This window comes from Eptesicus fuscus, chromosome 6 (assembly GCF_027574615.1).
Source record: "Eptesicus fuscus isolate TK198812 chromosome 6, DD_ASM_mEF_20220401, whole genome shotgun sequence".
Lineage (NCBI taxonomy): Eukaryota > Metazoa > Chordata > Mammalia > Chiroptera > Vespertilionidae > Eptesicus > Eptesicus fuscus.
This window is the reverse complement of record NC_072478.1, coordinates 59,296,755-59,317,039: the sequence shown is the minus strand read 5'-3', so window position 1 is coordinate 59,317,039 and position 20,285 is coordinate 59,296,755. Positions and strand designations below refer to the sequence as shown.

The 20,285-nt window shown below is 51.0% G+C and overlaps 1 protein-coding gene across 3 annotated transcripts in view; it reads left to right on the top strand.

Moving 5' to 3' along the window:
• Window positions 1–16,278, top strand: part of MGST2 (microsomal glutathione S-transferase 2) — a 19,691-nt gene extending 3,413 nt beyond the window's left edge. For 2 of the 3 annotated variants that reach the window (XM_028144610.2, XM_008143665.3), the window contains 3 exons: window positions 11,752–11,822; window positions 15,293–15,374; window positions 16,067–16,278. In XM_028144610.2, coding sequence (XP_028000411.2) covers window positions 11,783–11,822; window positions 15,293–15,374; window positions 16,067–16,196 — 252 coding nt within the window. In that variant the 5' untranslated portion in view covers window positions 11,752–11,782 and the 3' untranslated portion in view covers window positions 16,197–16,278. Of the gene's footprint in view, window positions 1–11,751; window positions 11,823–15,292; window positions 15,375–16,066 lie in introns of those variants that run through there. The other variant, XM_008143674.3, reaches the window with a different exon arrangement.
• The last annotated feature ends 4,007 nt before the right edge of the window (window positions 16,279–20,285 follow it).

Below are 20,285 nucleotides of genomic sequence, written 5' to 3'. Positions count from 1 at the left end.
GCCTTTTCTCTTCTTCTTCCTCCTGCTGCTTTGCTCTCAGCAGTGTCAGGAAGCCTGGTGATCCGGCGAATTCTATCTCCAAGTGGAACTTGACATCTCAGAGCAATCCATGCAGGGTCCCTCTGAGCACCACGGAAGTACCTGCTTCCTGTCTGAGGGGAGCCTCAGCTTGGATATTCGTTTGCCAAGCGAAGATGCTTAGTATGAAGCCTAACGTACCCAGTTACCAGCCCAGGCCCCTCTCCAAAGCCCCCATTCAATTCCCCTTCCTTTCTACACGGATTGAGGTGACTATCTCTAGAGTTTCGCAGCCTTTTACCAGAACATTTTTTTTTTTCAATTGTGAAAATAGCAGTTATAATTTCACCAAGGACCATTCCTTCATGCTATTGCTCAGCTTAGAAACTTCTATGTAGTCTAATTTGAACACCTTGATTCCTTTAGATTAAAGGCTTTTCTAAATCTGAAAAGTAGATCCAAGTTTTAAATGGATCTTGCCACAATTTAAATACATCTCCTCTGATTCTATCTTCACTGGAAGGAAGTAGCTGATCACCTCACTCTTCCTCATACACTTGAGGATCATTTACTGAGTGTCTTTCATCTTCTATATTTTGAGGCTAGGAGCGCTAATTCTTTAGCTGTTTTTCTCCAATCATTGCAAAAATTAGGTTGTTATTTTTAGACTAAAATTTTTCATATTACTTCTAAGCCTGGAGTCTGGAAGTATACGTAGTATTCGAACAAGGGTTTCATGTTTCTGGGTAAGACAGAGGAATGGCTTCTTACCTAGTTTTTGTTAAAGTATCCTTCTTTGCTTAATGCTAAATGATTCAGTTCCTGGTCCAGAATTAACCTGCCCACAAGGCCCAAGTCAACCCAATCGTCACGAATCTGAGTACTCTGTAATATTACCCTCTTCTTACTCTAGGGTGGTGCTGTCATTTCACTAGTTTTTTATAGTCATTTTGAATTCTAATTCTGAAATTTAGAAATTAAAACAGGTGACCTTAATGCATATGTAAAAACTACGGAGAAAAGAAAAATTTACAAAGATAGTACTTTTTCAAATATTGTGCCCTACTAGGATGATAGAAATGTGGGTCACCTAATTTTGCAGGAAGTACAAATAAGTTAAATGAGAGAGACAGGAAGCACGTCTCCATTTTTCTTACATGTGTACCCATCTTGGGCACTAGCTGAGAGCACAGAATGTACTTATCCACTAAATGAGGGCTTGAGATGTCTCCAAGATGAAAAAAATGACTCTAAATGGTGAGTTGTTTGAACTCCAGCATCCTGCTCCACAAGCCACCGGTCTTAGTCAGCTTGGGCTGCTGTAACAAAATACCACGGACCGCGAGGCTTAAATAACAGACATTTGTTTTCTCCCAGTTCTGGAGGCTGCACGGCTAAGACCAAGGTTCTGGCCGATTCGATTTTCTGGTGAGAGTTCTCCTTTCGTGGCTCGCCGTGTCCGCACGTGGCCTTTCCTCTGCGCACGTGTGCCTGGGTGCTGGGGGAGCGAGGCTGGTGGGTGTCAGAGAGCTCCCGGCTGTTTCTTCTCATAGGACACCCATCCTACGGGATCAGGGCCCTTCTGCCCTTGTGTGCCCTTAAGTACTTCCTTCCACCAACATACGGATGTTAGGGCGTCAACGTACGAATTTTGGGGAGGGCACAAGCATTCAGTTAGTGCCACCACCAAAAGCTTCTGTCGCACAAGCTGGGTGATTTCAGGGAGTCAGGGGACGGCTGGCATTTGGATGAGCTGCAAGCCTCCCTCCCTCCCTGCTCACCCTGTTCCTTGTCAAGCCACATCGCTGACAAGTGCTGGTTAGAGTCATGTTCTCCTGCCTCCCTCGGCAACCTCCCTCGGTGTCCCCACACAAGGGTTACTTGACAAGGAGCAATTTAGATAGTTATGCGTCTATAAGAGATTAACTCCAGCAACCTCTCATCCCCAAGACTTTTCTGAGTGTATTAACCTGGTGCTCTGAGCCCCAGTCAGAGTAATAATCCAAAAGACGTCCCAGGGTCGAAAGCCAGCGGCTGGGGCCTGGGGCCTCTGTTAACAGCGCAAGCAGCCCGCTGCCTGGGAAAACAGCCATGAAGCACAAGGAGGAGGAAAAAGCAGCAAACAGAAACTCAAAAGAGGAAAACCTACGAAAGCTCCTTTAAGTTGTTTTTTTTTTTTTTTTTCGTTTTTAAAAGATATCACACTATGAGCACAGCACTAGAAATGGTGTATGTCTGATCAGGTTTTCTCCTTTGGCTAATGGTTCAGGTTTCCTATGAGCAAGATTGTTATAAGCAAAGTTGTCTGTTCATTAGAAATCTCTCTGTCAAATCACAAAGATATTCAGTAGTGATGTGTACCCTGAGAGGGTGCACTAAGTCATCTGCTGGGAAGGGGGGATATTTGAACTTCTATTTATACTTAAAATTCCATCCTCTCATTTCTATTTTGTGTGTGTTTTATAATACATATGACAATCTTTCCAAGTCAATTTTCCAAGTCAATTCTTTCCAAGCTGTGCTGATGGATCAACCCCATATTCCCAATGGTTGGACATAATGGAAGTTTCCTTCTTGCTCATGTCAAGTTCTACATGGGTGTTGCTGCTGGGTGGCCTTCCACGTGGTCATTTAGAGGCCTCAGCTCCTTCTGTCTAAGGGGTCTTTAGATCCTCAGAGTTCTCCCCATTCAACCAGCGAGTGGGGGAAGGAGCTTGGCACACCCTTGACTTAACCATTTGGCTCAGAAGTGACATATTTCACTTTCATGCACTTTCCATTGGCAAGAAGGGGCACCACTTGAATGCAAGCAGGCTGGGGGTGTAGTCCCAGGCTGGGCAGCACCCACTCAATTCATCGGCCGTCAGTTAGCACCTCTGCTACAGTAGGGCATGTGTATGTTTTTATGAGGGTTGTAGAGCTGTTAGGGCTATGTGATTAAAACCATTTGGAGACTAATGTTTCAGGAACTGTCAGAGATTGGGTTGCCTTGCCATAAATTGATTCTTTTTTTATTTTTCCCAAAATGGGGTGAACTTTGCAGTACCCTTAATGACTGAGACAGGGTCCCAGCAGTATGTAGGTCGGGACTGCTCTCCCTGCTCCCAGCCCTCGGGTCCAGGTGGGAATCTGCAGAGACCACATGTCCTGAGCCTCATGGCCCAGACCCCCTTGGACTTGGGGGACCATGAGGGTTTTAGCAGCCATAACGACTCAGTCTCAACAGGCTCCATCAGGCCGGCCTTTAGGATGACCACCCAAAGTGCCTGGCACTTTCTCGGTGTGGGCACTCAACGTTCTGTGTCCCAGGAAACCCCTTAGTTCCAGGCCAACCAGGACAACGTACCGGGTGGTCCTGGTTTTAAAGCTGGAAGTCCCACGTTCTGAAAGCCTTCCCCGTCCAGGGCAGACCAGGACGGTTGTCCACCGACTGTCCTTTCAGCAAAGACTCTTTGTTCTCAGCCCTGTGTGGAAGGTGAGGTCCATGGTGACCTCAAAGGGAAACCTCCCCCTACTCTTTTCATGGGAAGCTGAAATATCAGAGGAGCACAGGATCATGGTGCAAAGAGGGCTCTAACCAGCCAACGAGGGGACAGGCTCAGCTTCCCTCAGTGGACGTGTAGGGAAGGGGGTGGGCATCACTGGTGGGCTCCCAATGGTACCCTCTGTTCCCACAGGAAGGGGCATTGACACAGCTGCTGCCAGCTGTTTTCTGTCCCATCTGGAGATTTTTCCTGAGGACCTCCTATAGGAAGATGACAGAATAGATCTGCCTTTATGTTCACAAGAGACCAATAATTATTCTCATTTTGGTAATTGTGATTCGTTATTGAAAGGATTGTTAAGAACAAATTTTGAGAGTTTGGTCTCTTTGAGGTAAACAAAATCTGTTGACAGCTTACCGTGAGCGAGGTGTCCTGGGCCACTTCCCCGTGGTGGGCACGTGCTGGAGGTCATAATGAGCAGGTAGGATGGGATTCCAGGTATCTTAAGGCCAAGCAGTTCCCGGTGTTGTCAGCAGGCAGCAGCAGAGAGGACTGCCAGCAAATAGCAGGGCCCCAGGACTGGCTTAAGGCAGGTCAGCAAAAGAGGGGCCAGGGGAAAAGTACCGTCACTGGGACAGGAGGTCAGAGGGAGACGTCAGTGACAGCTCACAGGGGCAAGGGCTCATTTCCTGGGGAAGGAGGGTGCAGAGATATGGTGCTAAACTGCCTGATGCGCCAGGCTTTGGCCTCCAGGATCACAAATGCCTGTTACCTTCCCATCCTGACCTGAATCTTAATAGCTGCTAACAAGCCCTGCTCTCTAGGACCTCAGCCCCCCTTCCCCTATCTTCTCAGTTACTTCCCAGAGCCCAGGGGGCGTGTACAGGGGCACAGCCCCTCCTGGCCAGCAGTGTAAGGCATGGCCGTGCGCCGCCCAGCTGGAGTCCTCCCCAAAGCCTCGTGGGTCGTGTGGATGAGAGCCCATTGGCTTTCAGAGCTCAGTGTTTGGGGGGCCCGGCCCTCAGGTTGGGGTGCTGGGTGTGTGGGCCTCAGAAAGAAGCTGGGAGTTGAGGGTTCCCTCCTGATTGTAGGGCGCTGTGCTGGGGGTGGTGTTTATGGTGAGAGTGTGTCTGGGCCTTTTCTTATAAAAATAATACAGAGTGGGCACTTCCTCATTTGACCGAGGTGTAGGAGTCACTCAGCTGGTGTCTGGACTTTTCAGAGGGAGTTGCTCTGTGTGCAGCTGTACCTACCACGGGAGGAGAGGGGTTCAGGGGCCTCTGATGTCGCCATCTGGGTTGCAAAAACCAAACCAAGCCGAACCAAACCAAACGCTTTTTTTCCCCAATTAAAAACATCACTTATTTTGCTGCACCAAGACCCGGCCCATAAACGTGTCTCCTGCACAGCAACTCTTCCTTTATAGACAAAGAGAGCCCCCCCAGTGACACCAACAACAATCAAGACTTAACTATACAAAGGAGGACCAAGATGGAGGCATAGGGCGGAAGCCTGATTGTTGCCTACCACAACAACTTTGAGACTACGACAAGAGAGCAGAGCAGACACCATCCAAGACCACCATAGGGCTGGCTGAGTAGATGCTCTACAACTAGAATAAAAGAGGGGGATGTGGGATGATGCTGATGCCGGTGACCCAAAGACCACACTTTAAGAACTACAGCTCAGGCGACACAAAAGAACTATGGCTCAGGTGATACAACAGCGGCCTGGAACGTGCTCGGCGCAGTTCCCCCGGCGGTCTCCGGCTGAGGGGACGGCTCCACTGGCAGCCAAGCACAGACAGACGAGCCCCTATGAGACATGGGGTGGGAGACTCCGCGCTTGCTGACCTCTGAGTCCGTCAAGAATCTCAATGCCCCGGAAGCGGCCAGGTGCGCATGCTCGGCGACCGGCCACCTATGCAGACCCAAGGGCCGACGCAGCGACTCCAGACTGGCCCACCGCCATGCACCGGGTGCACCGGAGCTTCGCCGAGCCGCCGCCCGACGAGTTCTGCAGCAGCCATACTGGAGCTCCGGAAGGATGGCCAGGGGAATTGCTGAGGGGGGATTGACCGGCAGGAATTGGGATCGGGAAGACGGGGCCCCGCTGAGACCCGGGTGCGGGCGGGGTTGCGCGCCTCTGGGCTCGGGTGTGGTCACACGCCTCTGGGTATAAGTGAGGCCTCACGTCCCTGGGTCTAGGTGAGGCCACATGCCCCTGGGTCCAGGTGAGGCCGGACTCCGGGTCCGGGTGAGGCCAAGTGCCCCTGGACCCGGATGACGCTGGATCCCGTGCCCGGGTGAGGCCAAGCGCCCCTGGGTGTGGGAGAGTCCACACACCCCTGGGTCCAGGCGAGACCATGTGTCCCTGAATCCGGGTGAGGCCGTGTGCACCTAGGCCCGGGTGAGCCCAAGTGGCCCTGGGTCTGGGAGAGGCCAAGCGTCCCTGGATCCGGGTAAGACCATGTGTCCCTGGATCCGGGTGAGGCCTCGGGCACCTAGGCCCGGGTGAGGCCACGTGCCCCTAGGTCTGGGAGAGGCCAAGCGTCCCTGGGTCCGGGCGAGACCATGCGTCCCTGGATCCGGATGAGGCCTCGTGCACCTAGGCCCGGGTGAGCCCAAGTGGCCCTGGGTCTGGGAGAGGCCAAGCGTCCCTGGGTCCGGATGAGACCATGTGTCCCTGGATCCGGGTGAGGCCTTGGGCACCTAGGCCCGGGTGAGCCCAAGTGGCCCTGGGTCTGGGAGAGGCCAAGCGTCCCTGGGTCCGGGTGAGACCATGTGTCCCTGGATTCGGGTGAGGCCTCGTGCATCTAGGTCCGGGTGAGCCCAAGTGGCCCTGGGTCTGGGAGAGGCAAGGGTCCCTGGGTCCGGGTGAGACCATGCGTCCCTGGATCCGGATGAGGCCTCGTGCACCTAGGCCCGGGTGAGCCCAAGTGGCCCTGGGTCTGGGAGAGGCCAAGCGTCCCTGGGTCCGGGTGAGACCATGTGTCCCAGGATCTGGGTGAGGCCTCGTGCACCTAGGCCCGGGTGAGCCCAAGTGGCCCTGGGTCTGGGAGAGGCCAAGCATCCCTGGGTCCGGGTGAGACCATGTGTCCCAGGATCCGGGTGAGGCCTCGTGCACCTAGGCCCGGGTGAGCCCAAGTGGCCCTGGGTCTGGGAGAGGCCAAGCATCCCTGGGTCCGGGTGAGACCATGTGTCCCAGGATCCGGGTGAGGCCTCGTGCACCTAGGCCCGGGTGAGCCCAAGTGGCCCTGGGTCTGGGAGAGGCCAAGCATCCCTGGGTCAGGGTGAGACCATGTGTCCCTGGATCCGGGTGAGGCCTCGTGCACCTAGGCCCGGGTGAGCCCAAGTGGCCCTGGGTCTGGGAGAGGCCAAGCGTCCCTGGGTCCGGGTGAGACCATGTGTCCCTGGATCCGGGTGAGGCCTCGTGCACCTAGGCCCGGGTGAGCCCAAGTGGCCCTGGGTCTGGGAGAGGCCAAGCATCCCTGGGTCCGGGTGAGACCATGTGTCCCTGGATCCGGGTGAGGCCTCGTGCACCTAGGCCCGGGTGAGCCCAAGTGGCCCTGGGTCTGGGAGAGGCCAAGCGTCCCTGGGTCCGGGTGAGACCATGTGTCCCTGGATCCGGGTGAGGCCTCGTGCACCTAGGCCCGGGTGAGCCCAAGTGGCCCTGGGTCGGGGAGAGGCCAAGCGTCCCTGGGTCCGGGTGAGACCATGTGTCCCTGGATCCGGGTGAGGCCTCGTGCACCTAGGCCCGGGTGAGCCCAAGTGGCCCTGGGTCGGGGAGAGGCCAAGCGTCCCTGGGTCCGGGTGAGACCATGTGTCCCTGGATCCGGGTGAGGCCTCGTGCACCTAGGCCCGGGTGAGCCCAAGTGGCCCTGGGTCGGGGAGAGGCCAAGCGTCCCTGGGTCCGGGTGAGACCATGTGTCCCTGGATCCGGGTGAGGTCTCGTGCACCTAGGCCCGGGTGAGCCCAAGTGGCCCTGGGTCTGGGAGAGGCCAAGCATCCCTGGGTCCGGGTGAGACCATGTGTCCCAGGATCCGGGTGAGGCCTCGTGCACCTAGGCCCGGGTGAGCCCAAGTGGCCCTGGGTCTGGGAGAGGCCAAGCATCCCTGGGTCAGGGTGAGACCATGTATCCCTGGATCCGGGTGAGGCTTCGTGCACCTAGGCCCGGGCGAGCCCAAGTGGCCCTGGGTCTGGGAGAGGCCAAGCGTCCCTGGGTCCGGGTGAGACCATGTGTCCCTGGATCCAGGTGAGGCCTCGTGCACCTAGGCCCGGGTGAGCCCAAGTGGCCCTGGGTCTGGGAGAGGCCAAGCGTCCCTGGGTCCGGGTGAGACCATGTGTCCCTGGATCCGGGTGAGGCCTCGTGCACCTAGGCCCAGGTGAGCCCAAGTGGCCCTGGGTCTGGGAGAGGCCAAGCGTCCCTGGGTCCGGGTGAGATCATGTGTCCCTGGATCCGGGTGAGGCCTCGTGCACCTAGGCCCGGGTGAGCCCAAGTGGCCCTGGGTCGGGGAGAGGCCAAGCGTCCCTGGGTCCGGGTGAGACCATGTGTCCCTGGATCCGGGTGAGGCCTCGTGCACCTAGGCCCGGGTGAGCCCAAGTGGCCCTGGGTCTGGGAGAGGCCACGCGTCCCTGGGTCCGGGTGAGACCATGTGTCCCTGGATCCGGGTGAGTCCTCGTGCACCTAGGCCCGGGTGAGCCCAAGTGGCCCTGGGTCTGGGAGAGGCCAAGCATCCCTGGGTCCGGGTGAGACCATGTATCCCAGGATCCGGGTGAGGCCTCGTGCACCTAGGCCCGGGTGAGCCCAAGTGGCCCTGGGTCGGGGAGAGGCCAAGCGTCCCTGGGTCCGGGTGAGACCATGTGTCCCTGGATCCGGGTGAGGCCTCGTGCACCTAGGCCCGGGTGAGCCCAAGTGGCCCTGGGTCGGGGAGTGGCCAAGCGTCCCTGGGTCCGGGTGAGACCATGTGTCCCTGGATCCGGGTGAGGTCTCGTGCACCTAGGCCCGGGTGAGCCCAAGTGGCCCTGGGTCTGGGAGAGGCCAAGCATCCCTGGGTCCGGGTGAGACCATGTGTCCCAGGATCCGGGTGAGGCCTCGTGCACCTAGGCCCGGGTGAGCCCAAGTGGCCCTGGGTCTGGGAGAGGCCAAGCATCCCTGGGTCAGGGTGAGACCATGTGTCCCTGGATCCGGGTGAGGCTTCGTGCACCTAGGCCCGGGCGAGCCCAAGTGGCCCTGGGTCTGGGAGAGGCCAAGCGTCCCTGGGTCCGGGTGAGACCATGTGTCCCTGGATCCAGGTGAGGCCTCGTGCACCTAGGCTGGGTGAGCCCAAGTGGCCCTGGGTCTGGGAGAGGCCAAGCGTCCCTTGGTCCGGGTGAGACCATGTGTCCCTGGATCCGGGTGAGGCCTCGTGCACCTAGGCCCAGGTGAGCCCAAGTGGCCCTGGGTCTGGGAGAGGCCAAGCGTCCCTGGGTCCGGGTGAGATCATGTGTCCCTGGATCCGGGTGAGGCCTCGTGCACCTAGGCCCGGGTGAGCCCAAGTGGCCCTGGGTCGGGGAGAGGCCAAGCGTCCCTGGGTCCGGGTGAGACCATGTGTCCCTGGATCCGGGTGAGGCCTCGTGCACCTAGGCCCGGGTGAGCCCAAGTGGCCCTGGGTCTGGGAGAGGCCACGCGTCCCTGGGTCCGGGTGAGACCATGTGTCCCTGGATCCGGGTGAGTCCTCGTGCACCTAGGCCCGGGTGAGCCCAAGTGGCCCTGGGTCTGGGAGAGGCCAAGCATCCCTGGGTCCGGGTGAGACCATGTATCCCAGGATCCGGGTGAGGCCTCGTGCACCTAGGCCCGGGTGAGCCCAAGTGGCCCTGGGTCTGGGAGAAGCCAAGCGTCCCTGGGTCCGGGTGAGACCATGCGTCCCTGGATCCGGATGAGGCCTCGTGCACCTAGGCCCGGGTGAGCCCAAGTGGCCCTGGGTCTGGGAGTGGCCAAACGTTCCTGGGTCTGGGTGAGACCATGTGTCCCTGGATCCGGGTGAGGCCTTGTGCAACTAAGCCCGGGTGAGGCCACGTGCCCCTGGGTCTGGGAGAGGCCAAGCGTCCCTGGGTACGGGTGAAGCCAGATCCTGGGTCCGGGTGAGGCCGTGCGCCCCTGGATCCATCCGGGTGAGGCTGGGTCCCAGGCCCGGGTGAGACCACGCGCCCCTTGGGTATGGGTGAGGCCACGTGCCCCTTAGTCCGGGTGACGCCGTGCCCCTGGGTTCGGCCGAAACCAAACCAGAGGGAGTCGGACCTCCATTACCACCATTTGTCCACCATCCAGAGCTGAGGGGTCAGTGCTGACATGTACACATAAGGAACTACTGGACATCGAAATTGGGTCTCAAAAGAACTGTTGGTCCAGGGGGAAGCTCGCTACAGATTGATTCATTTGCCTGTCAGCATAAATATTATTGCTCGTCTCACATTCAGTTCTTATTAGTATATATCTAGTGACATTTGATCTCATTCATCTAGAGGAAATGATGAACAACATAGACTGAGGAACAAGAACAGAACCAGAATCAAGGAGGCATCGATCGGACTATCGGGCCTCAGAGGGAGGATAGGGGAGGGTAGGGGGAGGGTGGGGGGGAGGGGGAGAGTTCAACCAAAGGACCTGTATGCATGCATATAAGCCTATCCAACGGTTAAGTTCAACAGGGGATTGGGGCATGCGTGGGGAGAGGGGTGGGATGGGAATGGGGGGATGAGGACAAATATGTGACACCTTAATCAATAAAGAAATTAAAAAAAAAAATAAAAAAAAAAAATAAAAAATAAAAATAATTTATTAGTATGTAAAAAAAAAAAAAAAAAAAAAGAATCGTTCACCTAAAAGTTGCTTTGAAGAGTGAAAATAATGTGAAACACTAAGAATAAAATGTTCACAGAATTTATTTTAAAATTAAAAAAAAAAAAAAAAATATCACTTATGAGCTTCAACACCCACTATCAACTATTCTGGGTCAATTGCCCATCACCTCAATTTAAGTGCTCAAGCTTTTAAGGCTTCTTTAAGAAAGCATGTGGACAACATGGTGGTGATTGCAGGGGGAGGAGGAGTGGAGGTGGAGGAGGGCATAGAGGGGATAAGTGGTGATGGAAAAAAATGAAATTAAATTACAAAAAAATAAAGCATGTGGGATCATTGATAATCCTGTACATGATGACTCTTCCACCAAGATCCACTCAAGACCTCATTACAAATTACATTAAAGTTCTTTCTGGTTGTGATATTGTCAGCAGAGAACGCAGCCAACCTTGCCAAGACCACTGGAAGGCAGAAGAATATAATTCATCATTTTCCCTCTGCTAGGTGCAGATGCATTAACTATAGTTCCCAGAGAACTATTCCCTTTTGCTTAAAATAGTATCAACTTTTCCATCCAAGTCTTCTATGAATAGAGGCAATTTGAGTTGACATGAAGACAGAGTTGGAATCTGGAGCTAGGCCCCGTCAAATAGGGCTCAGTGAACTCTGTCTGTCCTCTGTACAATGGGAATGAAGTACGCTCATTCATTTACTTCAGGAGCTTTTAGGGAAATTATTTAAAGACCATTTTAAAAAAATGTGCCGAGTCACTTAAGTGGAAGCAATGGATATGAGGGAATTTGGGGGAAGAAATCTCTTTAATATGAATTGAGTTATTTTCTGGGTTCTTTAGATAAGATAGAGAATACTTTTTAGGCTCAGAATTATGACAATCTCAAGGCCTTTCTTATGGAAAAGAGCATGATTCATTTCTATTTCTGGCAACTTGTAAGTAGGAGAGTGATTCCTGGCCCTGCTCTGAGGTTTAAACAATGTTTTAGTCTCACCTCAAAAGACTCACTGTAGCCCTGGCGTGAGGCTCAGGTGGTTGAGCGTCATTGTCCTGTGCACCAGAATGTCACTCTGGTTCAATTCCCAGTCAGGGCACATGCCCAGGTTGTGGGTTTGGTCCCCAAAGTCTCGGTGTGTATAGGAGGCAACCGATCAATGTCCCTCTCTTACATGGATGTTTCTCTCTCCCTTCCCCTCCCTCTCTCTTTAAAAATCAATAAACACATATTTTAAAAAAAGAGTCATCTTACATGGAAGGGTCATTTAAGCTCTTTATGTAAATTCTTATATTATTTTTGTGAAAAGAGAACGGACAGTTTACCTCTAGATTGAAACTCAATGCTTTGGAGTAGAGTTTTCTCATAAAATAACTCATGTCTTTACGTTTTTCCTGCAGACAAAATGGTGTGGAGTTTTACCCCCTATTCATGATTACACTGTGGATGGCCGGATGGTATTTCAACCAAGGTAATTGCAAAACACATTCCACTCTGTTCCAATGAGGACTATGGTTCTTGGAACTATTGAGGGGCAGACATGCAACCACACATCCATGAATCCTGGAGATTGTTTCAAACAACACAAGCGTCTCATTCATGAAAGAGCACTGTGCTGCAGATAGTCTAACTTTGCTCTATTCTAATTTAATTCAATACTTAAAAAAAAAGTTGAAACAAACGATATGTTGGGCACTTCAGAATAAAAATGTCACAACATTTGTCTTGACTTCCAGATCTTGCGTTAGTTTCTTGATCTCCTTTGGATCATGTCCCAGACCCCCTGCAGGCGTGTGTCCTGACGAGCAGTTGATAGCGGGGGAGGCCGATGGCTTGCCTCATCTTAGCTCCATGTCACAGTTCCTCACTGTGGTTTCCCAGCAGAATGTCAACTCCCTGAGGTCAGGAATTTGCCCCATTTGCTGCTGTATCCCCAGGGCCTACTGAAGGGGGTTGGGGGACTCTTGCATGAATGACTAACAGCCGTAATCAAGACTGATTTCTAAAATCCCAAGCAATGGAAGGACCCAGCTGAAGCAGAACCTGAGCCGCTGTTTATTCATGTGTCATCTCACGCCCCTGAGTGGCAGTGATGAGAGCTGGTCAAGCCACGGTGGTGGCCGACCTGGACTGCTGGCCCTAGCACAGTGGTCAGAAGCACTTGGAGACTGCTGCCCGGTCCCACCCACATCTGGGGGCTGCCCAGGCAACCGAGTGTTTGAAACCTCTCAGGTGATTCTAATGTATGGACAGAGTTTCGAACCCCAGCCCTGGGTTCTGTAATTTATTCCTGCTTCCCATACAAAGAAACTGAAGTACAGAGAGGTTAAGTAATTTGTCCAACTTAACATTTACCAACGTAGGAGAAAATTAGCTTTCAAGTACAGAGCAGGGTCTATGGAATTTGACCCAACAACCCATGTCCCTTTTCTTGAGAGTTCGTAGGGATGTAGTGCTATTGTTTGTATGTAACAGCTCTACAATTACATACTTTCTATTAGACTGGGGTATCCTTGGCGAGCCGAGGGCTTTACTCAAACTATGCCACACAGGAGGTTAGATCAGCACCCGCTGCCTTAGCTGGAGAAATTCAATCCATTTTGCTTTCTTTTAAAAAATGTTTTTATTGATTTTTAGAGAGAGAGGAAGGGAGAGAAAGAGAAACATCAATGGAGAGCTGCCTCCTGCTCGCCCCCTACTGGGAATCTAGCCCACAGCCCAGGCACGTGCCCTGACTGGGAATCAAACCAGCAGCCTTCCGGTACATGGGAGGACGCACCAAACAGCTGTACCGGCCAGGGCAATCCCTTTTGCTTTCTGATAACTCTGATGGCCTCATTTGAGTTTGACCTGTGATTGCTAAGACTTAAATAAGCCCAAATCCCGCTGCTTTCAAACGCAATCCTAGCACCTTCATCTTGTAATTTTTACTGTCGACTGAGGAATTTCAGATAAAATGTCCTTTAGAGAAAGACTTCTTAACTTCATTCTCACTCACACGGTTGTCCCTTAAGGGCACGAATGAAGGGCTGGTTCCTTGTCAGGTGAGACCACATGAACAACTAATAAGAAAAGTGCCTTTTGATAATGGGACTCAGCCTCTGCCATTGGAGCCTTCGGGTTTCACTGTGATGGGCCCACTGCCTGTCAGGAAGGGATTTCTCAGGTGTCTTCTTCTTCTTCTTGTAATTTTCTCTTGGTTCTTTCTCATCCAAAGTACTAGTAAGTTGCCTATTAACTGAACAGTTCTCACTGGCTCTTTGGGAGTCATTCATTAGATGGGGAGTTTCAAACGGTAGCCTGCTCAGTCTCTCCACTTCCTCCGGCACCTTGCTTAGGCATCCTTCAGGCCCCAACGCAAATGCCATCCCCTCAGAATGGAAAATCAGAGGCACCGCCTCCAGTTCCCGCTGTCCCATCCCTCATGTCTGCCCCCGCACCTTCGAGTCTAATTTTCTTTTCATTATTCTCTTTATTTGTCATCAGTCGTTGCTGATAAACTCCACATAGGCAGGGAGCTTGTATCTATCTCACTGCTAACCCCAATTCTTAGACTAATGCCTGGTATGCAGAAGAAACCAAGCCTGGCTGGTGTGGCTCCATTGGCTGAGCATCGTCCCATGCACTGGAAGGTCAATTCTGGGTCAGGGCACATGCCCAGATTGCGGTTTGATCCCTGCTTCCCTCCTCCCCCTGCTCGTCAGGGAGGCAACCAATTGATATTTCTCACATTGATGTTTCTCTCTCTCTCCCTCTCCCGTTCTCTCTCTCTAAAATCAACAACAACAAAAAGAAAATGTCTGTGACCTAAAAACATAATGACTTTAATTCTAGCCAGCATATCAGAATTGCACAGATAAGCCCTGTGTGTTCCTAAGAGGGCTCTGGCGATTCCCACCTGTGCGGTGCTGAGGACAGAGAGGGCTCCTTGTAGGGAAGGCGATGATGTTTTACGTTGGACAGGATGGCAGGACATCACGCCATGCTTTATATTTCTTTTTGGTAGAACTTATTTTTAAAGAAATAAAAACATCTTAAGTGCACCATTCAATGAGTTTTGACAAGTGTGTACACCTGTGGGACCCAACTCCCTAGCAAGACAGAGTACATGACGGCCACCCAGACGCTGCCCCGTGCCCTTCCCAGTCAACCGCTTTCAGAGGCAAACACTGTTCGGGTGGTTTTCTTGCTGGTGTAGTTCTGCCTGTTCTGGAACTTCCCGTAATTGGAAGCACACACTGTGGCCTCATTCACTCCACAAAATGTTTTTGAGATTCACCATGTTTCTTTTCACTGCTAAGTGATATTCCATTGCATGAGTCTCACAGTTTGGTTATCTGTTCTCCTGTTTGTAGACTGCTGGGCTGCTTCCAGTTTTGGGCTATTGCGAATAGAGCTGCAATGAACATTCTGTACAGGTCTTTTTATGGGCATGTGCTCCCATTCCTCTTGGGTAAATACATAGGAATGGAATTGCTGGGTCAAAAGCATGTGTCGTTTTACAAGAAACTACCAGACCTTTCCCCCAAGTGGCTGTATTATTTTGTTTTCCCACCGATAACTTAGGAAGATTCCAACATCACCAACATTTGTATTGTCAGTCTTTTAGTGTCTGAGCCATTCTCGTGGGCGTGCAGCGGTGTCATCTTGTGGTTTTAAATCACAGTTTGCTGAAACTGAATGATGATGAATAATGTGGGAAAAATTTTCATGTGCTTATTGGGACACTTGTTTATCGTTCTCTGTGAATTCTTTATTCAAATATTTTGCCCATTGCAAAAAATCAGGTTGTTTTTCTTTCAACTGCTGAACTGTCGTCAGAATTCTCTATGTATCTTGTACACACGTCTTTGGTCAGACATTTTGTGACCATTTTCTCAGCTTTCACACTTTGAGAGACTGCCCACTGACTCGGTATCTTCTTTGTTTTTTCTTCTATAGTTTTCGCTACTTGTCTGGGTCTGGTGTACATGTATGCCCGTCACCAGTATTTCTGGGGATATTCGGAAGCTGCTAAAAAAAGGTAAGGAGAACCCAAGAATTGATGTTTGGGCAAAAAGTAGTGGGCAGAGTCTGAATTAGTGTGCTGTTCCTGAGAGTATTAACAGCACCGATGGCTGTGATTGCCTGAGGCCACATCTCCCCAAGTCCATTAGGCACCAGACAGGAAAGTTCAAGTATAAAAGTGTGTACTAAGTGTGCACTCTTTGATAATCACACTTTTTAATATATTTTTATTGATTTCAGAGAGGAAAGGAGAGGGAGAGAGAGATAGAAACATCAATGATGAGAGAGAATCATTGATTGGCTGCCACCTGCACGCCCCCTACTGGGGATCGAGCCGCAACCCAGGCATGTGCCCTTGACCGGAATCGAACCCGGGACCCTTTAGTTTGCAGGCCTACGCTCTATCCACTGAGCCAGTTGGCTAGGGCTGACCATCACACTTTCAATCCTTGCAAAAATTTTGTGTTATCTTCAAAAAGTTACCAAGGAAATAATCCTGCCTAGCCTTGACAGTCCTTTGACTGTTCAAAGGAGCCAATTAACCTGTGTGGTTAGGCGTCCCCTTTAATTTATAGGATGAATGCAAATTTTCAAATGGCCAAAACATGGAAGTTCTAGGCAGTATCTACAGTGAGCAGCCGACCCCAGGATGCCCAGCTTCACCACTGTAGCCCTTTAACACCTCCCTCCCTCATCTCTGCCCTGCAGGATCCTTGGTTTCCGGTTGAGTCTGGGGGCTTTGGCCTTGTTGGCTGTCCTAGCAGTTCTCGGGATTGCAAACAGCTTTCTGGATGAATACCTGGACGTTGATATTGCCAAGAAACTGAGGCACTTCTAACCCCTCCTCCGCTTTGCTCAAATGCTTGCAGAAGGTATTTCTACCCTGAAGGTTAGATGGTATCACTTGTTCCATTAAAAAAAAAAAAAAGTCTTGGTTCTGTTTTTCTTGAAGTGGCTTTGTAGAAACACACCCTTTAGAGACTTGATTCCCTGTGTCTTTAAGAACGGAAGTTTGCTCTGAGAGGGTATGTTGGATCATCAGTGGAAGCGCGCTGGGCCTGGTTAGAGAAGTGCAGGTTGAGGTCCCGCCCGCCCGCGTGGGGCAAGGGGAGCATGCCGCTGGACCCTGCCAGGTTTTCTGTGGACCGAGGCCATCACCTGCCTCTGAGACTGCTTAACCCTGAACTGAAAGCTCCAGACAGACGCTAAGACAGCTGAGCTCACTTCACTGGCGGCCGGAAAGCAACCCAGGTGGCTGCACGTGGGGGAAATCAGGCAAACACACAGAGTAGCCAGAGCAAGAGCCGCCAACGAACAGCACAAAATAAGCCTGGCTGTGAAAACGGACTTTATAAAGAAAAAGGAAGGCATATTATTTCCTAGGCACCATCCAGAACGCTCAGTGAGTGTTTTGCCCCTGGCAGGGACGGGGAGGGCCTTGGGCGGGCGGGACCGGCTGGGTTCTGATGCTTTCCTGTCCCCCCCCCCCCGGGGGGGGGCTGGGGCCGTGGCTGCTGTGACGCTGTGTGCAGCCACTGCCTGGCACAATTAACATGACCTCTCCTCACGTTCTTCATCTGTAAAATGGGAATGAGTCCACCTCGCCGTCTGAGGGGACCTTAGGAAAATGGAATTATGAGCATGTAACATCTCATCAGGGAAAACGCTCTCTTGTCAGTTTTTCCAGAGAAAGGTGGACGCCTTGAATCTGGTGTGGATATTCAAGGAGCTGTTTATAGGGACTGCTCTCTTTTGTGTGTACAAAGGAAGTTACAACGGTTATGAATAACAGAAAAAGAGATATAAAGGTATTTAAACACCAGTTTTCTAGAATAGGAGGGGAGAAAACAACTTCTTGCACCCCAAACACAAGTACTAACTACCCAAAGTCCACCAAGAACATTTTGGTCTGGGAATAGAGATATCTGGCTCCAAACCTGCCCCCCCCCCCCACCCCCCCATTCGCAGTCAGACTCCCCAGCACCTCAGCAGAGGCAGAGCAGCAAGACAGGGAGGGCTCAGAGCCAGGCAACGCCTCGCCTGCTCTGCAGCCTGCTGGCTTCCTGGCTCTCTGCCTCTGTTCTCACAGGTAAAATGGGGCGAATGCTCTCAAATGATGTAATCCTGGGGCCTTTTGGTTTTTAGTATTCTGATCAGTTACGGTGACTTGTATTGTGACATTTTAATTGTCTTATACACTGAAGACAAGGAAGAGGATGCAAATATTTGACCCTAAAGCACAATTACTCCTTTGGAAGTGGGGAAAATACAATTCTTCAAATCTTACATTTGAAGATTTTTAAACAACGTCTATTTTGCATCTAAATTGAAACTATTTAAATTATAAACACACAGAGTTTGGTTAAGCAGCATGTGGAAAAAGAAGATGGTTGTACCATGATATCGGAGTTTTGCATCTTTAAACATCTGAATGACAGAATTTATTTCCTTTGTTCTAATTCTGTTGTCACCAAGGCAACCTCTTGATCATTTTAATTCCTACAAATTGGGCTACAGGGAGCAAATTCACTGGCTGGAGAGATGTGAATTTCCCATCTCTTTGACAGTTACATATATATTTTTTGCATATTAGTTAAATTGATTTTATGTTTAGAAATCAGTTTTATTGTCTCAAGAAGTCAATGTTATGAAAAAAAGGGATGGAGAAGAACTTTCCTGCCTTAAAGGAGTCTTAAGGAGAATAAAAACCAAATGGCAATGTAGGATCCTCTATCAAATCCTCAGGCCCTGGCTGGTGTGCTTAATGGTTAGAGCACCAGCCTGCACACTGGAGGGTTTTAGGTTCGATTCCTGGTCAAGAGCATGCACCTAAGTTGCTGGTTCGACCTCTGGGTCAGGGCGCATGCAGGAGGCAACCATTCGATGTGTCTCTTTCATCCTGCCCTCCCTCCTCTCTCTTGCACTCTCTCTAAAAATCAATGGAAAAAAATATCCTCGGATGAGGATTAACAACAACAAAAATTCTGGTTAGAATAAAACATCATGGAAGACATCTGGGAGGCAATTGGGACCATTTGAATATGGAGTGAGAATGAGATGCTATTAGGGAATGGATGTTAATTATGTGAGGTGTGATACTGATAGCGTGGCTAGGGGAGAGAACACCTGATTCTTTGGAGCTGCAAGCTGAGAGGAGGCGGGGTGAACTGGCTGGAGTGTGTATAACTCACTTTGAAATGGTTCTACAAAATACCGGTAAGTACGTGATTTGGCAACGTGTTAACAATTATTGAATCAGGTTGGTAAGTGTATATAGTTATTCATTGTATTATTTTTTTCTGATTTTTTGGAAAGTGTTCATAAAAAAGTTTAAAAATCTAAGCAAAATCAAATCCTTCAAGCAGCTGTATGCTTGATTTGGAATCTGTGGTATCCATAGAGCCAGCTGTCCTGGGTGAGGCAGGGACACTGAGCCCCACGTGTGTGAACGCTGCCGTAATTACCTCCACCTGTTGCATGAAAACGACAGGTGTCTGTGGTAGCTCATCCAGAAGACACCAGAATGGAAAGCTAATGTCCTTAGAACTTAAAACCAAAAGGAAAAGAGATTAAAACCAAGGGGAAAAGAAGGCGGGGGGGGGGGGGCGGGAGGGGGGGCTGGCGGGAAAGATAAAGGTCTGGCCCGCTGGCATGGCTCAGTGGTTGAGCGTCAACCTATGAACCAGGAGGTCACAGTTGGAATCCTGGTTAGGGCACATGCCCAGGTTGCTGGTTGGATCCCGAGTAGGGGGTGTGCAGGAGGCAACTGATCAATGATTCTCTCTCATCATTGATGTTTCTCTCTCTCCCTCTCCCTTTTTCTCTGACATCAATAAAAATATATATTAAAAAAAGATAAAGGTCTGGTTATACAACCAGGTGTTTTCTCTCCGCACTTTGCAGAGTTGGAGGAGGGTGGGGTGTAACCAACAAAGCCATTCATAAGGAAAAGTATCAGGTTATTAGTTTTTCACCTCTTTTTCTCTAGTCTTCCTTGAAAAAAAGGGCCAGAGGCAGAAATGGCTCATCTAGTGCTTCTGAATGTTCCTTAATTTTCAGCAGTAAAATGCATCTTTCTCACGGGTAGATGCCTATTGACTTCTCTCCCCGGACGGACAGACGTCTCTGCAGTGATAGACGTTACGCTCTCTCGTGGGGCTGACCAGCAGCCCCTGAACGATGGATGAACAGATTACTCCCACACAGTTTCATTGTGGGGGAGAGGGCTAAGGGGCTCCTGGCTCAAGGGTCCAGGCAGCCTCGATTGCCTGCCTCTTAGCCTTTTATTGCAGTTTTTATCCTTAGATACAATCAGTAGGGTGAGTAATCTTGGGAGGACACACGTGTTTACATTGTCCTCTGGGCATCGAGGGATTAAGCATAAGGATTCCAGTAAACACCCGGGGGTCTACACGTGCACAGACTTGTTTGGAAAGGTCAAGGAATAATTAGGGGTGCCGCCTTTGACACTCCCTTAAGTCTCCCCTAAGTCAGAATTCCGATAAACAGGGCAGGCAGCCTTCCACACACTCCCCTTTTATCAGAATGTCCCCCTTACAAACTTTCCAACCAAGCCTCATGCTTCCCAACACTCCCCTGCCTTCTTCCCTCTCCACCCACTCACTCACTGAACTGGAATTTTAGAAAGGCCAATAGGATTCATAGAAGAACTCGTTTTAAAGGAGAGACCTATTTCATTCATCCAGTGCAGAACACATTTTCACTTAAATACAAAGGTGTGGTTTAAAAAAATATTTTTATTGATTTCAGAGAGAAAGGGAGAGGGGGAGAGAGAAAGAAACATCAATGATGAGAGAAAATCATTGGTTGGCTGCCTCCTGCACGCCCCCTACTGGGGATTGAGCCTGCAACCTGGGCATGTGCCCTGACCGGGAATCGAGCAGTGAATCTCCTGGTTCACGGGTCA